We start from the raw sequence: 21,282 nt of genomic DNA on the forward strand, positions 1-21,282 counted from the left end.
CCCAGGACCAAGGCTGGGATTAATCTAGCTCAGATACGGCTGCTCCTATCAGCTGTGTCCGTGGGACAGGGCCATGCCTTCCCCCATGGAGACAGAGAGACACCAGGCTGTGGCCTCAGGTCCGTCTGAGACAATGCTATCCAGAGGATGACATTAACCATGGGCATGTACAGGAACATGGCATATACAGGCAGGTGCAACCTGATCCCTTCCCTAAACTTTAATTCTGCTGCCTTTCAAGGTGATGATGCTCACTCAAGAGCTCACCTGCACAGGCAGAAGTGACGCTGCCCCAGCCCACTCTGGCACCCCAGCCTTGGCAGCTGGGGCCACTGTCGATGTCTGGCGATTCTGAGACCCCTCAAGACAGGCCCCATGCGTGGAAGCTAGGAATTGTTCTGGGAAGGAAAACGAATATGAAGACAAGATGAGACAGCTTCAGCTTGAAGATTTAAGTGAAAAATAACAGGACTCTTCTGCTTATACAAACGAACATCTAGGCAAGAACAGGGCTAAAGGACAGAATCGTAATGGACGCAGCGGGAGGGAGAACACCTGTCAAACTCCAAATTCTGCACCAAGAAGATCCTCTTAAAGCCCAAATAAGAATGCTTCTAGGGCAGCTGAATAAGGCTTCTTTGTGACACAAAGTAAACGTAAGAACACATGTCGTCTTAGTATGGTAACCACTTCCTTCCCCTCCCCCAATCTGCAGTTCCTCCCTGCCCCTTCCCCACCACCTGCACCCACAACTGCCCCCCAGCCTGCCAAAGTCCTTCCTCTGACGATGAGCCCCAAGGCGCATTCTCCTCCACAAGCTTCTCTTTTCCACTTTCCAGGTACAATTCACTCTATTTGAATCTTGTTTAGTCACTAAGTCATGTCCAACTCTTTACAATCCCATGGACTGTGGCCTGACAGGCTCCTCTGTCCATGGGATTCTCCAGGCAAGATTACTGGAGTGGGTTGCCATTTCCTTCTCCACGGGATCTTCCCCACCCAGGGATCGAACCAGTGGCTCCTGCACTGGCAGGCAGATTCTTCACCACTGAGCCACCTGGGAAGCCCTCTATTTTAATACCTAAGGTGTAATATTAGTTTCTTCACATTCACCTGGTTCCACAAACTAGGCTGCTCCTTTCCCAGTGACGCAGCCTGCATCCTTACCAGCTTTGCTTCAAGACCAAAAACAATGCAAGACACTGACAAAGTCTAAGTGGCTTTTAGATGAGTCACATAAATAAAATAAACTCAAGAAAGGCTCAAGGAAGTGTATGAACAGTAGTTTCATAACAGGTTTCAAAAGGAAAGAAAGGGAAGCCCAAGCTGCTTCCTTAACTTGGAGGCTGTGAGGATGGAGGCGAGCTCTTTGTGGTCCTGGTGCGAGACAGGTAAAGAACCTGGGAAAAAAAGCCTGTTCCTGTCTCCTGGGGAAGATAAACCCACATCAGGACCAGCCCAGACCTGCTCTCTGAGTTCTCTCAGTGCTGCTGCTGCTGCTGCTGCTGCTAAGTCGCTTCAGTCGTGTCCAACTCTGTGTGACCCCATAAACGGCAGCCTACCAGGCTCCCCCATCCCTGGGATTCTCCAGGCAAGAACACTGGAGTGGGTTGCCATTTCCTTCTCCAATGCATGAAAGTAAAAAGCGGAAGTGAAGTCGCTCAGTCGTATCCAACTCTTAGCGACCCCATGGACTGCAGCCCACCAGGTTTCTCTGTCCATGGGATTTTCCAGGCAAGAGTACTGGAGTGGGGTGCCATAGGCTTCTCCGTCTCTCAGTGCTGCTGGGCTCAAAACCTTCAGGCATGCACTTTCCATACGAGGACTTTAGACCCAGCAAATACCGCACTGCTCATTCAGCTACTGTCTCTCCACTCTAGCCCTCCTTCCTTTGACCCTGGCTTCAGGAACTCTCTCAGCCTTTCTCCCTGGACTGTCTCCCCTTTAGGCTTTGCCAGTGGGAGGCACGCACGAGAAGCAGGGAGGCTGACAGGAGAGATTCCCTGTTTGCTTGCTGTCTTAGTGAAGGCCCTTCACCACAGCAGCAGGGATGGTTCCAGAAGCTAGCATTTACCCCACTCGGCCCCCACCCTCATTCAGCCTCATGACGCTCTAGAGAGACAGGAGGCCAGGGCCCCCACCAGACTGCCCCTGTGGCCTGAACCCAGAGATGCAGGCCCCCTGTGAGCTGCCACACTCTGATAACCCCAGCTCTTCCAGGGGCCACTCCCCGCCCCAGGGGTGGGAGCTCTTCTTTGAACCACTCACGTTTCTCAAGATCCCCCCTGTGTTTGGTCACTTCTCCACTGTGAGACCTACTGCTCAGTGCTGCTATGAGAACCTTTCGCTTACTCCTCTAGTGACCCATAACCCTCTCTGCAACCCTGCACCTTCGCCAACCCTGAAAAGGCCAGACTTCCTCCACGTTTCTGACGTTTCTGATCAGACACAGAGAGGAGGGACTGTTCCAGTTAGCAGGAAAAAATAAAAGACAAGAGACCATTTCATCTATTAACAATCCAACAAACAACAGGTCAAGATTTTAATAACTCATAGTAACTCAACGTGAGAGCAAACTTCCTGGAGGCTTGTGTTAGAAAGTGCTGCTTGATGGGTGCCTAAGTAAAACCTTGTCCTGTTGATGCGAGCTCAGCAGACAAGCCTGAGGGTCTCAGAACCAACAGTTAATCAGGTGACACAAAAAGTAACAGATTTTAGGGACTTCCCTGGCGGTCCAGTGGTTAAGACTTTCCCTCCCAGCTCAGGGCAGGGTGGTTTCGATTCCTGGTAGTGGAGCTAAGATTCCCATATGCCTCCCAGCCAAAAACCCAGAACATAAACAACAGAAACAATATTGTTACCAAATTCAATAAAGACTTTAAAAAATGGCCCACATAAAAAAAGTAACAGATTTTAAGTTTGGGTCAGGAGATTCCCAGAGAAGGAAATGGCAACCCCCTCCAGTATTCTTGCCTGGAAAATCCCATGGACAGAGGAGCCTGGCAGGCTACAGTCCATGGGGTTCAAAAGAGTTGGACACGACTTAGTGACTAGATACCAGATACCAAAATCAAGATGAGCTTTCCAGGGAAGGGGAAGTTAGGGAGGCCTAAAGGTTGAGTGACAAGTGGCTTTTGACCCCCGTTTTACAACTTTATCATCAAAAAAGCAGCACGTTATTATTCTGTGGCAAAGACCACTATTCCTCCCAATTTCCTTCCTCTTCTTCCATCTCATTAATTAGCTCCTAATCTCACAGTTTCATCCATTTTGTGGCTATGTAGACTACAGATACATTCCCAGCATCCCTCAGAGTGAGGACATTCGACCAGCGGGACGTAGCTGAAGGTGATGTTACAGATGGAGCAGCCACCCCTTTCTGCGTCCATCCTTCCTACTGTGGGGATGCAGACCACGAGTTAATGACCGAGCAACAAGGCAGAAGGGGCACTGATGCCAATGATGTCACACAGGGCCCAACCAAGAGTGGCTGGGTCAGTGTGGGTATTTACGTAGCTGGGAAAAGCCCTAACTTTTTAGACTTCTGTTACACTAGTCAAATCTGTATTTTGATATAAACCCCAAACATCTAAGCACCACCCTCACATTCACATGGAGCAGGGGAGCCCTCCCTTTTCCCCAGGACAGCTGGGAAGATGTCAGGAGCCCTCTGTCTCAGGGACCTCCAGAGGCCCTGTGCACACTGAACGGGCACTGAAAACGCTCAAGACGAATGATGCTAATTTTCAACACAGAACTTCCCTGGAGCAAAGGAAGAGCATCTGTGACTACTGCAGGGAGTTTTCAGAATAAAAGGTGGTGCTTTGGGTGTGAACCTTATTAGACGCATATTTTAAAATCAGAAGCTTCAGCCAACCTTGCCTATGTAAAAAAATGTATCCACCAAATATTTATGATGTGGCTTTGATTTTCTGTGCTTGCAAAATGTCTATAAAAGTATTTATTTGGTTTAGCGGACCTGCTTTGATTATTTTCATGATATGAAATTAGTTCCCAGGAACTGAAACATAACTTATATGCTGGACATCTAATTCTCCATGAATAGAAATCTAATATGGGTTATACCTAAAACCATGTGTCTAACAATCCAAGTCAAAGAACTACTTGTGTTGGGATTCCCTGGATAAAATAAATTCTTAAATATAAATACTCAGACTTATCGGGCTGCTGAAGCAATGGGGCAGGACGTAGGACAAGCCAAGCAGGGTTGTTCTAAGAGACTTCCTTGAACTGGTCGCTAGGATTTTTCTGTAATTGTGAAGTATGTGCTGCACATGAGAATTTAACAACAGAACTGAAATCATGTTTGAGGAATAATACAGCAGGATCAGAGAGCTGTCGGAGAGCAACACAGGAGCTCGCCAGAGTTTCCTAAGATGACCACAGGGTCCTCGGGTCTGAGGACCGAGGATGAAGTACAGGCACCATCCACAGACAAGGAGTGTTTGTCACTGGAACAGAAGCTTCTAGAAGGGCTCAGGCTTGTCTTCTCCAGCCAGTAAGACACAGCTGATGAGCAAGAGACCAAGTCGTTATTATTATTTAGTTGCTCAGTCATGTCCAACTCTTTGGGACCTCATAGACTGTAGCCTGCCAGGCTCCTCTGTCCATGGGATTCTCCATGCAAGAATACTGGAGTGGGTTGCCATTTCCTTCTCCAGGGGATCTTCCTGACCCAGGGATTGAACCTGTGTCTCTTGAGTCTCCTGCATTGGCAGGTGGGTTCTTTACCACTGGTGCCACCTGGGAAGCCCTATGCAAGGACTAAACAGGCATAATTCTCATTTTTAAACATTCCTAGTATGGGGAACAATATTTGAGAAAAACCAGAAGTGGCGGAACTGAATTAGTAAAAAGAAGAATTAGTCTTTACAGCACAGAGACAACAGGACCAAGATCAGTAAAGTTAACGATGCATGTACTAAGCCTCATAATTAACCCCACGGTGGTGACTTCAAGTTCTTAACTCTCATTCACTACAGTGGAGGTTTAAAAGCTCAGACTGCTCAGGAACCACAGCTCAAAACTATGTGTGGACGGTGCCAGGGGAGAAAGTGCAGGAGACAGCGGGGTGCGCACCCAGCATAGATCAGAGGCTTGTCCAGCTGTGTTCGCCTTCCAATCACGTCTGTGTTTCTCCATCTAACTGTTGGGTTAGCCAGGATGCACCCCAAATTAGTTAAACAGCAACTTTTATAAAGCATCTAAAAACTCAGAATCATAGCGATGCTTTTTTATTTTTTGGTAAGGGGCAGGTGGAAAAACAACCCCGCAAATATGATTATACATGATGATGTCAGATCTGTGATTCCCAGCACACCGGCATTTCTTTTTTCTTCCTAATATCCTCTTTCCCATAAATCACCTCCATGCTAAAATGACCACATGTTAAAAGATTAGCTTACAGACTATATCCGAGAAACAATATATACATTGAAACATTTCGACAGTAAAATTTTTAAAAAGGCAATCCACAAAGTAGTGCATATATGATCTACCCCTGTGCTGTGCTCAGTCTCTTCAGTCGTGTCCAACTATTTGTGACCCCATGGACTGCAGCCCGCCGGCCACCTCTGTCCACGGGATTCTCCAGGCAAGAATACTGGAGTGGGTTGTCATGCCCTCCTCAAGGGGATCTTCCCCACCCAGGATAGGATCCAGGTCTCCTCAACTGCAGGCAGATTCTTTACCATCTGAGCCACCAGGGAAGCCCTGGATTATTGCAAAAACACGAAGCTGTTGAATCTTCTGACCCTAAACAGAGCTTTCTCCTGCTTGCCTGTTTATTCGACACATATTCTTTTTTTGGGAGGGGAAGCAGATTTTTTCTTTAATTTAAAAAAATTTATTTTTAATTGAAGGACAATTGCTTTATAGTATTATGTTGGTTTCTTCCATACATCAACACGAATCAGCCACAGGTATATATATGTCCCCTCCCTCTTGAACCTCTCACCCCTCTAGTTGTTACAGAGCCCTGGTTTGAGTTCCCTGAATCATACAACAAATTCCCACAGGTTCTCTATTTCACACATGGTAATGTATGTTTCCCTTCTACCCTCTCCATTTGTCCCACCCTCTCCTCTCCCCTTGTGTCCCTGCAACCCTCACCCCGCCCCATGCCGTGTCTACAAGTCTGTTCTCTATGGACAGATACGCTCTGATCAGAAGACAGGAGCCAGGCTTTGCGGTTACACCAGGAAATAAACCTCCCCACAGCAGACATGGCCTCCACTACCTCTTGGTAACTCATCTCAGAGAGCAATTCTAAGCTGAGTATGCCTGGGCTTCAGGTCTCTTCTGCTTGTGCCAAATACCCAACACGTTTCAATCCCTTACACTGCCTGGGACAGGAAGCATTTACGAAGGCTTATAAATCATTCAGCTGTAGTCCCTGTATTCTGAGACCCTCAGGGAAGTCTCTCAGTGAGTAACTGCAGTCATTCAAATCCTAAAGGATGCTAGCTTCCCCCTCTACCTGTTCCTGCAAAGTAAGCTTTCCCCACCTTTCTTTCTGGGGCTCATTTTCCTTCTCTCCAGCAGTCAGGCAGGCATCTAAGAGAGGGGTCAACACCCCAGGAGTCCATGTGCCCACCATCCAGTCACTGAACACTGTCCATTCTCCAGGTAGACAAATGGGATTCCAAGTGGTGGTGAGCAGACAGGAATGCAGGTTTCTCTTGCTTTCTGCTTCACCACAGACCAGTCAAAGCCTGCTGGTTTTGTCTGTTGTTTTAAGAGTATTAATCATAAAACAAAAGCAGCTATGAGGAGCAGCACTGGCCCCTAGATTTAAGAAATAAGTAAATCGAATACATATCTAAATGGAAGGCACTAGAAATAAATCCAGGACCAGACTTAATAAGGCGTTGCACATTTTCTGATCTTTCTTTTTCTTAACCCATAACGACTCTGACAAGTGGACTCAAGCCTCATCATCTGATGAGAGATGGTGGGCATGGAGGGAAGTGGATTGAAACCTTCACTCGCAGGGTGTTAACACACTAAAGCATCACAGTATGGTTTTCTTTTTTTTTTTTTTTTTCAATAATGTTATCAAGTAATGTTGCATGTTCCACTTGGTAATTTTAATTTCATTTGACTTTCATCACTGCATATATGAGGCAGTTTTAAATGAAGCCCATGCCAACCAAGGAAAATCGGCAGTTCTTTGGCAGAAAGGCATCTCCTGCAAGAACAGTGAATCGTTCCTGTTTCTTCCGTTTCTGGTCAGTAGGTCACAAGAGGCAACAACTTCTTAGAGCATCTTGTCAAAAAGTGAGGCATGTGAGAGCTGTGGGAAGAGGCTGCATGGCAGCAACAGAATGAGCAGAAAGGTGTAGAAAAGGGTTGTCGCTAAACTTAGAAATGAAATTTTAATTTTTCATTAGCACTGACTCATAACAAGAGTTTTGGGTATAACTGTGCAGGCTCGATTATCTTAATTAAAAAGAACTGGGTATTTTCAGAAAATGTGATCTCTGTGTGTTAGAAAATTCTGAGTAAGCCTGCTGGACTTATCATTCAGAGGCAACATGCTGGGTGCCCAAATGGCAGGCTGGGGTTTTCTAGCTACTTTGTGGTCAAGAAAACATATGCCTGACATTTTTAACCTTGAAGGAATTATTCTCATATTCAGTACCCACTGGAACCCAGAAACACTGATCAACTTCTCCACAAATGTCTCAACCAAAGAAGGAAATCTTCTGTCCAAGGGAGGAAAACCTAGTTGAGTAAATTTATTTTCATGAAAAAGTGAAAGAAATAGTAGGAAAGGCATCATAATTCATTAGAAAATAAAAATAGTGAACATGAATACATTACCTCTGCTGTTACCTTAAGTTTGCTTTTCTATAATATTAAAAATCTCTTCCTCAACTGTCATGACAACGTCCTTCCAGGTACTGTCTGCGTTTTATCAGCCCTTTGAAGCCATAAATCACTACACAAGATATGTCTGCTTTCAGACCCAAGTAGCTGGTATTTAAGCAAAAGAAGGAGATCCAAATCAGAATACAAGTTGCAACCCACTCTCTTTATCTTTGGGAAGTGATTTTTTTTTTTTTTGGCAACATAGAACAAAGACTTTAGCATTGACTTTTCCTCTTCATGTTGCCAGTTAACTGAGCAGAGGTCGAGCATGATAACTGCCTCTAGGGAAACAGGCCTGTGCACTGCAAAACGGTGTACTGGACTCTGCTGTGGCTTTCTTCCCTTCAGGCCCAGGTACGGCTGGTACTCTTCCAGTGGCAGTAATTCATGGAAAGGAAAATGCAGCCAGGTTCATTACAGCCGTCCTCAGATTTCAAAGGGGATGATGAAGAAAGAATCTAAGAGTACCCGTGCGGAATCCACACGCTCCGGCCCACTCTTCAGGCCATGCCAGCGCTTCTCAAGCCGAGAGGCCGGGAGGACCTGAGGAAAGCAGGGCCTCTGGGGCTCTACCATCCTTGCAAGTTTGAGGTTGCTTTTCAAAGTTTTCAAGGTTAACAACAGTGTTTATATGCCCTCTACTTTATTTATTTTATCAAAAGTCTTTTTTATTTTATATTGGAGTCTAGTTGATTAACAAGCTGATGTTAGTTTCAGGTGTACAGCAAAATGATTCAGTTATACATACACAAGCATCTATTCTTTTTCAAGTTCTTTTCTCATTTAGGTTATTACAGATGACTGAGCAGAGCTCCCTGTGCTATACTATAGGTCCTTGTTGGTTATCCATTTTAAATATAGCAGTGTGCACATGGAAGGAAAGCTATGACAAACCTAGGCAATGGTTTAAAAAGCAGAGACATCACTTTGCCGACAAAGATCCATATAGTCAAAGCTATGGCTTTTCCGGTAGTCATGTATGGATATGAGAGTTGGACCATAGAGAAGGCTGAGTCCCAAAGAAATGATGCTTTCAAACTGTGGTGCTAAAGAAGACTCTTGAGAGTCCCCTGGACAGTGAGGAGATCAAACCAGTCAATCCTAGAGGAAATCAACCCTGAATATTAGTTGGAAGGACTGATGCTGAAGCTGAAGTTCCAATAATTTGGCTACCTGATGCCAAGAGCCGACTTACTAGAAAAGACCCTGATGCTGGGAAGATTGAAGGCAAAAGAAGAAGAGAGTAGCAGGCGATAAGATGGTTGGATAGCATCACCAACTCAATGGACATTAGTTTGATCAAACTCTGGGAGGTCGTGAAGGACAGTGGAGCCTGACATGCTGCAGTCCATAGTGTCCTAAAGAGTCAGACACAACTTAAGGGACTGAACAACAAGTGTGTACATGTCAACTGCAGCCACCCAATCTATCACTCCTCCTCCCCAGATCCTTACCTTTATTTTTTTTAACTTTTTATTTTGTATTGGGTATAGCTGATTAACCATGTTGTGACAGTTTCAGGCGAACAGTGAAGGAACTCAGTCGTACATAGTCATGCATCCATTCTCCCCCAAACTCCCCTCCCATCCAGGCTGCCACACTTAACATTTATAGAAGTTATATGTGCCATGGTTTGGAGCTAAATGATAATTATGAAAAGAAGAGTACCTCAATTTCATACTGAAAATGTACTCCTTTAAAATACCAAGGTACCTGGAAGCCATTCTCTTTTATTAGTACATTTTTGGAATAGAGAATTTTAGAAAACTATTTGCTGAAAGTATTATTCTCTTGACCACCCACTAAGCTCCCTGGACTGTAAACAAATCTATTTTAATTGACCACCACAATGGAAACACTCTCCTGCAAACTTCTTTTATAAACACTGGATTTCGAATTCCTCAAGTCCATCATGAAGAGCAAGTTAATGAAATTGCATGCCTGTATTTCCCCATTCTACCAAGTCTTTGCTTAAGCACTAAAATCTAATGATCTATTTTACATGATCAAAATTTCCAATCTTGACAGTGATCATTTAGCTTAAAAAACTAAACCCTCTACAATAGTAGAAAAATCTGCATGTATAGTGAGATTTCAGTCTTTTCTATTCCATTATTCTAAAAAAGCACGTTGTCATCATTTGTTCTGTACCATAAACGAGCTTATTTGCCAAAATATCAAAAGGATTTTTAAATTCATTTTAAACACCCTGGCAAGAGTTAGTAGATTTTTGAACATGGGGTTTTAAGCACTTTCTTTTACAGAAGAGATGTAAAATCCTACAGATTGTCAAGGTAAAAACACTAAGACCTACATGGGACACCTTGCTATGTTAGAGACTATGAGACAAACTGCCAGATTAGATTTTAAGAAGCATGATGACCAAATTGTCTATAAGCGATGGTAAAATACTAAGTTTCGTGATGAAATACTGGGAAAAGTGGGCTGGATTTAAATTATCCCAGGTAAGCAGAATTAAAACCTCTATCTAATAAGTCAAGAATTGCAGAAAATGTCTCATATAAGTTTTCAAATGGCTGTATAAAGTAGGCCTTTGATTTTTCAGATACAAGAGCCATGACTAACCAACAACTCCAGTCCAATATAACCTATCACAGGGTAGAGTTTTCTAGGCAAACATTTTCCATCACAAGCATATTTTTCTTAGCAGCAATAAACAATCAAGCAAACAAAAATATCTTAATTAATTTAACCCCACTAGGTCTTTAAGTCATTTTTGAAATGTTTAGACAAGTGACTAATGAGCCATAAATCTAAAATAGCAGTGGAATCTCCCTTCCAATTTTCCATACCTGGACATCTTTACCCTGATACCTTAGATATATTCTGGCAAAATGAGGCTCACATGACTCACTCAAGTATAGGGATCATTTTGGTTTCTTCTGGGGGGATAAAGGAGCTATTTTATAGAATAAGAGATATTAATAATATATATATATGAAATATTTGGGGCTTTCAGGTGGCTCAGTGGTAAAGAACCTGCCTGCCAATGCAGGAGACGTGAGTCTGATCCCTGGGTCAGGAAGATCCCCTGGAGAAGGGAGTGGCAACCCACTTCAGTATTCTTGCCTAGAGAAATCTCATGGACAAAGAAGCCTGGTGGGTTACAGTCCATAGGGTCGCACTGAATCGTATTTATACAGACAAGAACTACAAATGCAAAAACGATGTGTAAGCTAGATAATCACTGACTGCGCAGTTTACTACTGAGCAGAGTAACATCCCTCCAAAGGACCAAATGTATTCTTAAACCCAGGGACCCAATAAAAGATTTAAAAAAAGAGAGATGAGGTCATCTTCACTATACTATTCTCACGCAGAATGGCTCCCAACAGTATGTGATTTAATTTTAATTCATCCAGTTTAAAATATTCTTGGTAGTAACATATTCCGACTGCTTGGCTTGGAAGCCTCTTAGCAGGCTCGTTGGTATTGATATAATGCTGTAGCTAATTGTACCTTCTAGATTTGGGAGACCGGGCCATTCTGTGGCAATTCTACAAACCTAATTAGATAATGCAAAGTTAATTTTTTCCTCAAGTTTCGGTGTAGCGGTTCTTACACTCAGTGAGCTGGAACAGGCCTCCCTATTGGTGCGTTTAAATGCTTCTCAGGAGCCACTCTTTAAAACTCTCCGAAGGCCAGGGAGCCCAGGAGGGAATTTATAATGGTGCAGAAATGAGCATGTTTCTCATTTTGAAATATTCAGGATCTTGGCAAATGAAGCAACTGCAAGTTAGTTCTCCCCTCTCCAGAAAAGACTGAAGGAAGCCTTGGGTAACTGCAGTTCAGCATGTCTTAGTGCTGCTTTAGGGATCAAGGGACTGAACCAGAATTAAACTGTGGACCTCATTTCATAAAACTAGCACTACTGAAACTCTGAGCACAGTTTTGTTATTGTTTCTTCCTTTGGTTACACATCAGCCAAATTAATGTATTATTAAAAACATTATTAAAAATTGCCTAATAGCCTCAATATAAAATTCCTTTCCTTCCCAGTTCCAAATATTAAAATGTTGTTTCAGCCACTGCTTTACAAGTTACTGGATTTCAGATTAAAAGACTGCTCCAAATGCCTAATACGTATTATCATCATATTTTAATATAATGTATATACATAGTATATATTATCAAAATTACATGACTGTGGTTCAGCTTAACATGTATGTGCGTATGTGTCTATGTCTACACATGGGTAGGGGGTGGGGTGGAGGGCAGTGTGGAGAGGCACCTAATTAAGGCAGAAGAGAGATAACCCCACTTCCCAGGTGGCTCAGACAGGAAAGAACCTGCCTGCCAATGCAGGAGACACAGGCTCGATCCCTGGATCGGGAAGATACCCAGGAGAAGGAAATGGCAACCCATTCCAGCACTGTGCGCTGGAGAACTCCATGGATAGTATTCTTGCCTGGCAGGCTACAGTCCTTGGGGTTGCAAAGAGTTGGACAGGACTTTGTGACAAAACAACCAACCTACCTCATTTGTGAGCAGTCCCTCTCTGGTAGTCATACTTCTCCAGTAAAACCCTCCTCTCTGATTTGATCTGTCCTTTTCCCCTGGAAGGTGAGTGTTCCCTGCTTGAATGTTTCTCCTGAGCCAGTGTACCTGGGCATCCTGTTAACTGGACGTGCCACAGGCCCTCCTCACCCCAGGGGCCAGCAGCCAGTGCAGGCCCCAGGGGCTCTTGCATCCTTCGTTCTCCTCAGCAGTTCTGGTTGAGAAACACTCTCCAGGTCATCCTACTTCTGTCTATAGCACTGATGCCCACTCTGGGCTCCGTACAACCTGCAGACGCCCCAACTCCACTGACCTGGAATCACTTTAGGCCCAAAATGCACAAATGTTTTATCTTCAGCCCCCAGTTCTACTCATCCTCTGGACCACAACTTTGCAGTCTTTGCAAAGACTCATCTTCTAGACCAGACTTTCAAAAATCCAGTCCCTAGACTAGCAGCTTCACCTGGGAACTAGTTATCATCGCAAATTCTCCGCCCCACCCCGGACCTCCCGAATCAGAAAGTCTGGGCAGAAGGCCAGATGACCCAGGTTCTAACACACCCTATGGGCAATTCTGATGCCTGTTCAAGGCTGAGAACTGCTTCAGAAGGTTTGTTCCTTTGGGGGAACCAGCATCCGATCCCCACCACCTCGTCCAGCAAGCGCAGCTCCTGTTCCCACCAGCCACACTGGTAATTCTATCGTCATCACCTTCCTCCCCACGCACTCGTTTTCCTGGCCCCCTCCTGTTTAGGGCTTGGCAAGAGCCACAGAGATAGTTCTCTCCTCACTGAAATCCGGCCTCGGCACTGTTCCCAGATCACCCTGTGGAGCCAGCTCGGAATGTTCAGTATTCAGTGTTTCGGGCTCGGACTCTGTTTCTCTCTCCAGGTTCTCTTCCAGGCGCCTGTCCCCAGGGTCTGCAGGGATCCTTTCTGCTTCTGCATGCCCATTCTCTATCCCCGTGCACTTGACCTCCAACCCTCCCTCCCAGGGACCTGCTGTCTGACCGCCTGCCAGTCCACCCTAGGCTGGATGCTGCCTCCCTGAGACCTGGGCCCCAGCAGCTGCTGCAACCCTCCTTTCACCCTCTGCTACTGTGCATCTGGCCCACAAACTTGACAATCTAGGGCCACGTGTAGCACGACGGCCACATAATTCATCATCTGACCCAGAGCGCCCCTGAGGACTCCTGGACTCCTATCAAGTGCTGCCTGCCCTCCAGACGCGCTCGTCACCACCATGCGGGCCTTTTGTCTCCTTCTCATGCATTCTGGCCTCTTCCGCCCTCAGAGCGGCCCTGCCTGTCCCCGGGCCAGCCGGGCTCTGCCCAGAGAGTTGCAGCCAGGCATCAGCGACCATCACCCCTGCCTTCTCCTCCCCCCACTCAGCCTGCACCACCTCACATGCTTCTCTCCATCTGAAATGAGCGCTCCAGTATCTGTGGCCCCCTGCAGCACAGCACATGGGAGCTCATCCCTGTTGTTAAAATCTGCGGGGGGGGGGGGGGGGGGGGAGTGAGGGGAGGGGAAAGGGTTAGAGGGCTCAGCTGGTCAGGACGCCTGAGAATGACTGTGTACATGACCTTGGGCAGGGTTCATGGCTCTGGAACTCAGGGGCCTCCCTTTTACAGTGAGGATTACATGAGACTGCGCTAGGGGGTTATTGCTACAATTAACATCACACAGGACTGACTGTGTTATCTGTTATCACCATGCATTTTACTGCTTTAGAGAATCACCAATGACCAGGGCACACGACAGTATTGAGGAGACAAGAGTTTGAATCTTCTAATCAGGGAGTCAGCAGCGGAATGTTACCACGCCCCAACTCCACCTTGGAGGCTTCCAAAACGCTGCTCTTCCTGCTCCACCAGTAACACCCCAACCCGGTTCCTTAGCCTCCCAGTCAGCGCCTTCATAATGTGGCCCAGACTTACTCTTCCAATCTTAGGCTCCGCCACTTGTCACGAGTAAATCCAGCCTCCATTTGGTCTCACCAGATTCCTTGCGTCCAGAACACTCTTCCCTGTGCGAACCCCACCCTGCGCCAGGTGGAGCTGAACACTGGGCTCTGGCCTCCAAGCACCCACCTCCTGCAGCTGTGGTGGGACCTCTGGGTGGGGGTGACACCCCCCTGTGGGTGCGAGAGGGGACGGAGCCTGTGTCCAGGACACCCTTAAGTCTCCAGCGCCCAGCCGGGTGCCTCAGGGGTCCTCCCTTCACTATTTAGAGTAGATGGAAGGCTGGAGGTTGGGAGGCATGGTAAAAAGGCCTGATTCATGAATGAAAAGAAAACTGCTATTTTTTAGACAAATACCTTCTGTGTGGTCATTGGATCAAGACCTGAGTAACATCTTTACTACGTCAAAAGCTCTCCACGTCCTCTACGGCACCGAGTCTCTGCTGCCTGGAGCGATGCCCGGCGCTGAGTAAATGCTCGGTGGGTATGTGACACTTCTCCTGGGGGAGTGACTGCCGCGTTTACAGCGCAAATACTCTCCCAGCTCTGACGTTGTTAATATACCTTCTACCCTTTCACCCTTCCCTCTTCCACCTTACAGAACCCAAATATAAAAGCATTCCTGAGATTCCCTGGTGGTCCAGTGGCTAAGACTTTGAGCTCCCAATGCAGGGGACCAATGAGTTCCATCCCTGGTCAGAGAACTAGATCCCACATACTGCAATTAAGACCTGACGCAACCAAAAAAAAAAAAAAAAAAAATCATTCCTTTCTTAGTTTCAGGCTATGTCCACTCTACTCTAGAGAAACTTCAAATTCTTGATTTCACTAGTTTTCCTCTTCTGTCAGATTGTGCATTCGTTCTTCAGGGGTGAAAATTAGAATCCAAAATACGAACAAAGACAGCAACTGAGGTTGAATAATCAATCACAAGCCGGTTCCAATGTTCGAGAGCCGTTCAAATCTTGCTGACCAAGCTATTTTTTTTCTTTTTTTTAATAACTCAAGTTGGAAATTACAAATGTTTACAAATGGCCCAAGCTCAGAACTCTGACGTTCATTAATGCATTACTTTCTCTCATCTCTAATTTACTATTAACTGATCTAATGCAGTCTTTACCAGAACCAAACTGAAGCCAGTACCTTATCTCCCTTTTCAGGCAGCTGGTCCCATCACAAAATAGTTTCCCAAATTCTATTTCCACACTTTCTTTACTAGTACTTGTGCACGCCCTGAATGGCTGTTCTAAGCCTTTTCCACCTGCTAAGGAGACGTCCTATGACTGCTCCCAGAGTGAGGTGTCCTTACACAGACACCGGAGTAAGGAGGGGAAGGAACCAAGGCCGTGTGGGTGCTCGAGTCTCTTCTTCAACTAGGATGTGATCCCTTTAGAGCAGAGCTTTTCCTTGAGGCTGTCTTGGTGCTCTCAGTGGGGTCTGGAGCAGGGGGTGACGGTGTGTCCCAGAAATTAGAATTGTATTTTGGGTATTCATCCCTGAAGAATGAATATACAATCCGACAGAGGAAGAAAAGTAATGAAATCAAGAATGTGAAGTTTCTAGAGCTGAATGGACACGGCCTGAGGCTGCGAGGGGAATGCTTTTATAGTCAGGGTCTGTGTAGTGGAAGAGGGAAGGTGAGGGAGTAGACTGTGTATTAATAGCTTGGACAGAGTTCTGTGAGAACTGGGAGAGTATCTGCACTGTACTCACGGCAGTCACGCCCTCCACAGATGTGTCAAATACCCACGGAGTGTTTGTTAAGCCCAACCACTGCTCTAACAGGACTGACGTCTGACCTTCCACCACCGGATGGAAAATACTTCCACAGAATCGACAGACACAGAAATTCTTAGGGATGTCTGCAGTTCCAGGGCACCCAGCCCTGCAGGGGAGAGACGTGGATGAATGCTGCAGCACCGTGGAAGGGGAAGGAGAAATTCCACGAGCAGGAAACGTGACTCCTGCCTCTCAAAGACTCAGTGCTTCACAGGCACCTTTAAGAAATGCGACAGCTTCAGAGTCTCAACCCAGGAGAATGCATGTGTACACAAAACTGCATTAATTTCAGGAAGCCTGTAGAACCCAAATTTCTCAGACTTGGCAACATGGGAGGTTTTCACTGCAGGAGCGGGAGAGGACAGCAAAACAGAGAATGAAAGCCAGACTCGGGGCATTTCACATGGGCAACTGAAATAACAGTGACCTCTTCTGATGCTACACTTCTGCTAAGTGACAGCTCCATCCCTAATAAATGAGCTTTTGTTTGAAATAAAATACCATGGTCAAGGGCAGAATTTTTCTGGTTGCAGCTGATCACAGCTGAGATAAAAGGCTTTGCTAGGGTAGAGCCTGACCAACTGGGTAGTCAATTCAGTCACAGTCTCATTAACCAAGGCTCCTTTCCACTGGTCTCAGTTTATCACATAAAACCTCTCCATCTAGCAACAGTTCTTCAATGAGTCCTACTCTGCACGCCCTGAACCTAATGGCATTAATAGTTTGACTTAAGCAACACTGGTACATACTGAGAACCACCAGTTCACATGCAGCTTCTCACCAGCCCTGAATTTGTTATAGGAGAAGCACAGAAGATCTTTCAACATCTCCATTTTAGACCTTTATTTTTGGAGGCTAATGATTCAACTCAGGGCTGGAACCTTGGAGAAATGGTCTAGGAGATACTGTAATTTATTTAATTAAAGGAACTGTCTACACTTTAGAAGTGCTAAACAGATGGTTGTAGTACAAACTGACCTTAAAATATTCTGAGAACAAAGCTTAAAAAGATAAGCCTTCACATTAGAACTGCAAAATGTAACATTGGAATGTACAGATTTTGGTCTTCAGAACCTTCCATGTAATAAACAACCTGTCACTTTCCTATCACTTACTGGGTGATTCTGGCCACCTTCCTTCTCCTTCACTCCCATGTGCGAACACCTAGTCCTGGTGCCTCTGCATCTCCATTGAATAGCTCTTGAATTAACTGACTTTTCTCCCCTTCCCCTGTCACTCTGCCAATTCCATCATCACATCCCACCCGGGCTATTATAACCTCCAACAGGAACTCCCATCTGCTCCTGCTCTAAACCAATACTGCCAGAGTGATTGCTTCAAAGCACAAATCTGATCGTGTCTCTCCTCTACATAAAAATCCTTCCACGAGCTTCATCTTTGGAGTTGATGACTGCTCTAAAGACCTGATCCCTGGCCTGGTCTCTTTGCACCCTCACTCTTCATGTCCTAACTGTTGTTGTTCAATCGCTCAGTCATGCCTGACTCGTGACCCCAAGAACTGCAGCACTTCATGCTCCTCTGTCCTTTACTATCTCCTGGAATTTGCTCAAATTGCTGTCCATTGAATTGGTGATGCCTCCCACCATTTCATCCTATTGCCCACTTCTCCTCCTGCCTTCAATCTTTCCCATCATCACTGTCTTTTCCAATGAGTCGGCTCTCTGCATCAGGTGGCCAAAGTAATGTTCTAACTCCACTGGTCTTATTCTACTTCCTCAGATTACCATGCTACCTCCTACCTCAGAACCTTTGCACATACTCCTCCCTCTCAGGCCTGCCCCTCTCCCACTCCCAGATCAACAGCGACTCTTCTTCAGATCCTCAGACTCTAATTCAAAGGCCATTTCTTCAGATAAGGCTTTCATGCCCAAGCATCACCATTTTGTTACCCGCTGTGGGGTTTTTTTTCCACAGCATGTGGCACACTTTTTATTTATAGGTCTGTAAAGTCTTGATTAATGTGATTTTTGACCCAGTAGCCTACATGATTCAAAAGTTTAGGGGCAAGGAGTATTTCCTTAACAAGTAGCACCAGGACATAAAGGTACTCAAAAATGTTTGTTGAATAAACGAAAACTTATCCAGCAGAGTATGATTTGAATGGTAAGATCATGTTTCACATCATTCACATCAGAGAAACAGCAAGAGGCCCAGAGATGAGAAAGTGAAAAGAAATGTGTTTCTGTTGTCTTGACCATAGGCGACCTGTTTTGCTGGGCAGATCTAATGGAGGAAGTAGTCCAGGGGAAAAAGCACCCGGCTGCAGCAGACTTTTGTGCCTGGAACTCTGAAAGATTAAGGCAGGAAGCTACATGGGGTGAACCTGCCAGGACCAGCTTGCTAGAGTAGAGGCAGAATTTGTCTTTGGTAAATGGGATTATTCCAGACTATCTCAGGTCATTTATCAGAATCCAGAAAGCCCTATAAATGGACCAGCATTAAGGAGAGGCAGATGCTTCACCCCGGGGGGAGTATGTGTAATCATAAAATAAAAGACCAGAAGGGGGAAGGGAAACTCAGGAGTCTTCCCTAAGTGAGACGACCTTGGACAGCTGCATCTCAGAAGCTCTTAGCTTAGTTTTGACTAAAAGGGAGCAGTAGCACCTTATTTGCACTTTTACGACTTATCCACTGTATCTTCAACTGCTTAGTTAATATTTACCTGCAAACTTAATAAAGACGTTTGGCTCTCCAGATACATAAAGCAATCTTCTTAATTGTTTGAAAGTCTTACAAAGCTAGTTTTGGCAAAGCTAGTTTCTGTCTTTGTCAAATGACAGAAATTATTACTGGATCCACCGACAAGCTATATTCAATAAGCTGGACCAAAAATTAAGTTATAACCACCTCCTATAGCTATTAAATGAGCTCGTGGCCCAGTCCCTGTATCAGCAGTAATAAAAACATTTCAGCATTTCAGGACCTTGGTGCTGACACTCCATCACCCCTTTTAAGATTTTGTCATCTGAACTACAGGACATTCTGAATATGGCTAATTCTGTCACTCTTTCCTCAGTTTCTCCCCCAGGAAACGGTGTTTAAACGTCTCCAGCTCTGTTAAAGGCCATTTGTGATCACAAATACTTTCAAACAACTGCAGTATTAGGTAGCCTTTGGTAAGTCATTTTGAAAGCAAAATCATAAAGAGGTCACCATCACTCCACGAGAGCTGAGGGGCTTAAAACCACAAACACATTCAAAAGGAAAGATGGGTACTTTTTATTATCCTTAATTTAAATGACTTCAAGGGAAACCCCATCCCCCACCCCTCCAAGATGTTACAGAGATCCCAGTGCCCTTAAGCCTTCAAATAGACGCTACAACTTTAGAGTACATCTCAAGAGCAAATCTAACTCCAACACAGGGTCAGGAGCTGATAAGGAAATCTCTTCCTACGATTCTTAGTGTTGAAAGGATGCCTGCTCACTCAACTTCCAGACGCTAACTTTCCAGAAGGAAAGTTAATAAAGGCGACCCATTGGATGCAATGCAGATGCTGTTTGCAGAAGGCGCTGGAAGCGGCACGTCTCCCAGCCCACCCCACCGTCGGCCCCCCGCCCCGCCCCGCCCCGCCGCGGCCTGGTCGCCCCCAGCCCTCGGGAAGGAGGGGCGCGGCCGCGCCGTTGGTCACCCACGTCCCGGGGCGCCGATGGAGCACCACCGCCGGGGAATGTCGGGCGGCGGACAGCGCGTCCGGAGCCCCTCGGCTCAAGTTAGTTTGGGCGCTCGTCCGGAGCCTGAGGAGGGGCGGGGAAAGGGGTGTTCTGGCCCGACGGGGCGGCCGCGGCAGGGGCTGCGGGACTGGGGGTTCCGGGGGTGGGCGAGGGAGGCCGGTCCGGGGCGAGGCCTCGGCCGCTCCTCGCCGGTCTCGGCGCCGGAGCCTAGGGGGCGGCGCTCTTCTCGGGGCCGGGGGCGGGGCCGCGCGCTCCCATCCCGGCGGACGGTGGGGGCGCCGAGGGCCGAGCAGCCGGGGGGCGCCCGAGACGCCCGGGGGCGGCGGCGGCCGGACGCCGGGGCCTGGTCCGCACCGGGCGGTGGCGGCGGCCGCGGCCCCCTCGCCTCCGTCAGGCCTGCACGCGCCACAGGCCGCAGCCCGGACCAGCCCCGCGTCCCCGGCCGCCGCCGCGGCGGTGCCGGCCCGGCCCTCCTCCGCTCCCGCCCGCGGTCCCCGCGCGGAGGGCGGCCGCCGAGCCTCCGCCGCAGCGTGGGGCGGAGAGGCGGGGGCCGGGCTCGGGGGGCCCCCACCCGCCGCGCCACCTGCGGAGCCCGCGCGCGACCCACCGCCCCCGCTCCCGCCAAGCGCGCGAACAAAACAAGTTGCAGGTCGCCGCCGCCGGAGGGGGGCGGGCGGGTCACTCACCCTCATCCTGCTCAGCGGGCTCGGCTCGTCCGGCCGCGGGGACAGGGAGGACCAGAGGACCACCAGCCCCAGGAAGCTGCCCACCACCAGCAAACTGCGTAAGAGGAGCCCGATCTTCAGCCTCATCTTCCTCCGGCGGCGAGAGGCGCACAGCCCGGCGCAGCCGCCGCCGCCACCGCTCTCCCCTCCCCTCCCCTCTCCTCCCCTCCCTCCTTCCCCCTCCGCGCTCGCCGCCTCCGCCCGCCCCCGCCGCCCGGCGGCCGCCCTCCCAGCCGCCGATCCGGAACTCCCCTCGCCGGACGGGCCGCCCCTCCCCGCCCTCCCTCCCCGCCGCCGGGTCTGCAGTCCCTGCTCCGCCGCTGTCCGCTCGACCCCTCCGGGTCCTGCTACCTCGCGGCTGACTAACTTACACTCTTCCCCAGGGCTGTCCTCAGCCTCGGCCCCAACCGCTCAGCACTTAAAAGCTGCCCGGGTCTCCCAACTTTTATTGTCCATTGGGGCCGTAACTCCGGCCTTAACGCCTGTTCCCCCCAGCCCCGCGTTTCCCCAGCCCCCGCCGCGGGGCCGGCAGGAAGGGAACCAGGAAGTCGGGGCTGCAGCTGCTGCCGCAGCTCCACGTGGCTGATTTATCGCCGGGAGGATTTTTTTTTTTCTTATTGATCGTTCTAGCTTCTTCACACGGCTCCTTAAGGAGGTGGATTTGTAACCGCCCGGTGTGATGTGCAAATATCTCCGGACCGCAGAAGCTC

The 21,282-nt window shown here is 47.6% G+C and overlaps 1 protein-coding gene across 2 annotated transcripts in view; it reads right to left on the reverse strand.

Annotated features, from left to right (window-relative positions):
* The window catches only part of GALNT7 (polypeptide N-acetylgalactosaminyltransferase 7), a 133,776-nt gene extending 113,092 nt beyond the window's left edge, over nucleotides 1–20,684 (reverse strand). For both annotated transcript variants that reach the window (XM_015093280.3, XM_042243557.1), the window contains exon 1: nucleotides 20,534–20,684. In XM_015093280.3, the coding sequence (XP_014948766.2) occupies nucleotides 20,534–20,659 (126 nt within the window). In that variant the 5' untranslated portion in view covers nucleotides 20,660–20,684. The remainder of the gene's footprint in view (nucleotides 1–20,533) is intronic.
* Between the last annotated feature and the right edge of the window lie 598 nt (nucleotides 20,685–21,282).

Source organism: Ovis aries, chromosome 2 (genome assembly GCF_016772045.2).
Source record: "Ovis aries strain OAR_USU_Benz2616 breed Rambouillet chromosome 2, ARS-UI_Ramb_v3.0, whole genome shotgun sequence".
Taxonomy (NCBI): domain Eukaryota; kingdom Metazoa; phylum Chordata; class Mammalia; order Artiodactyla; family Bovidae; genus Ovis; species Ovis aries.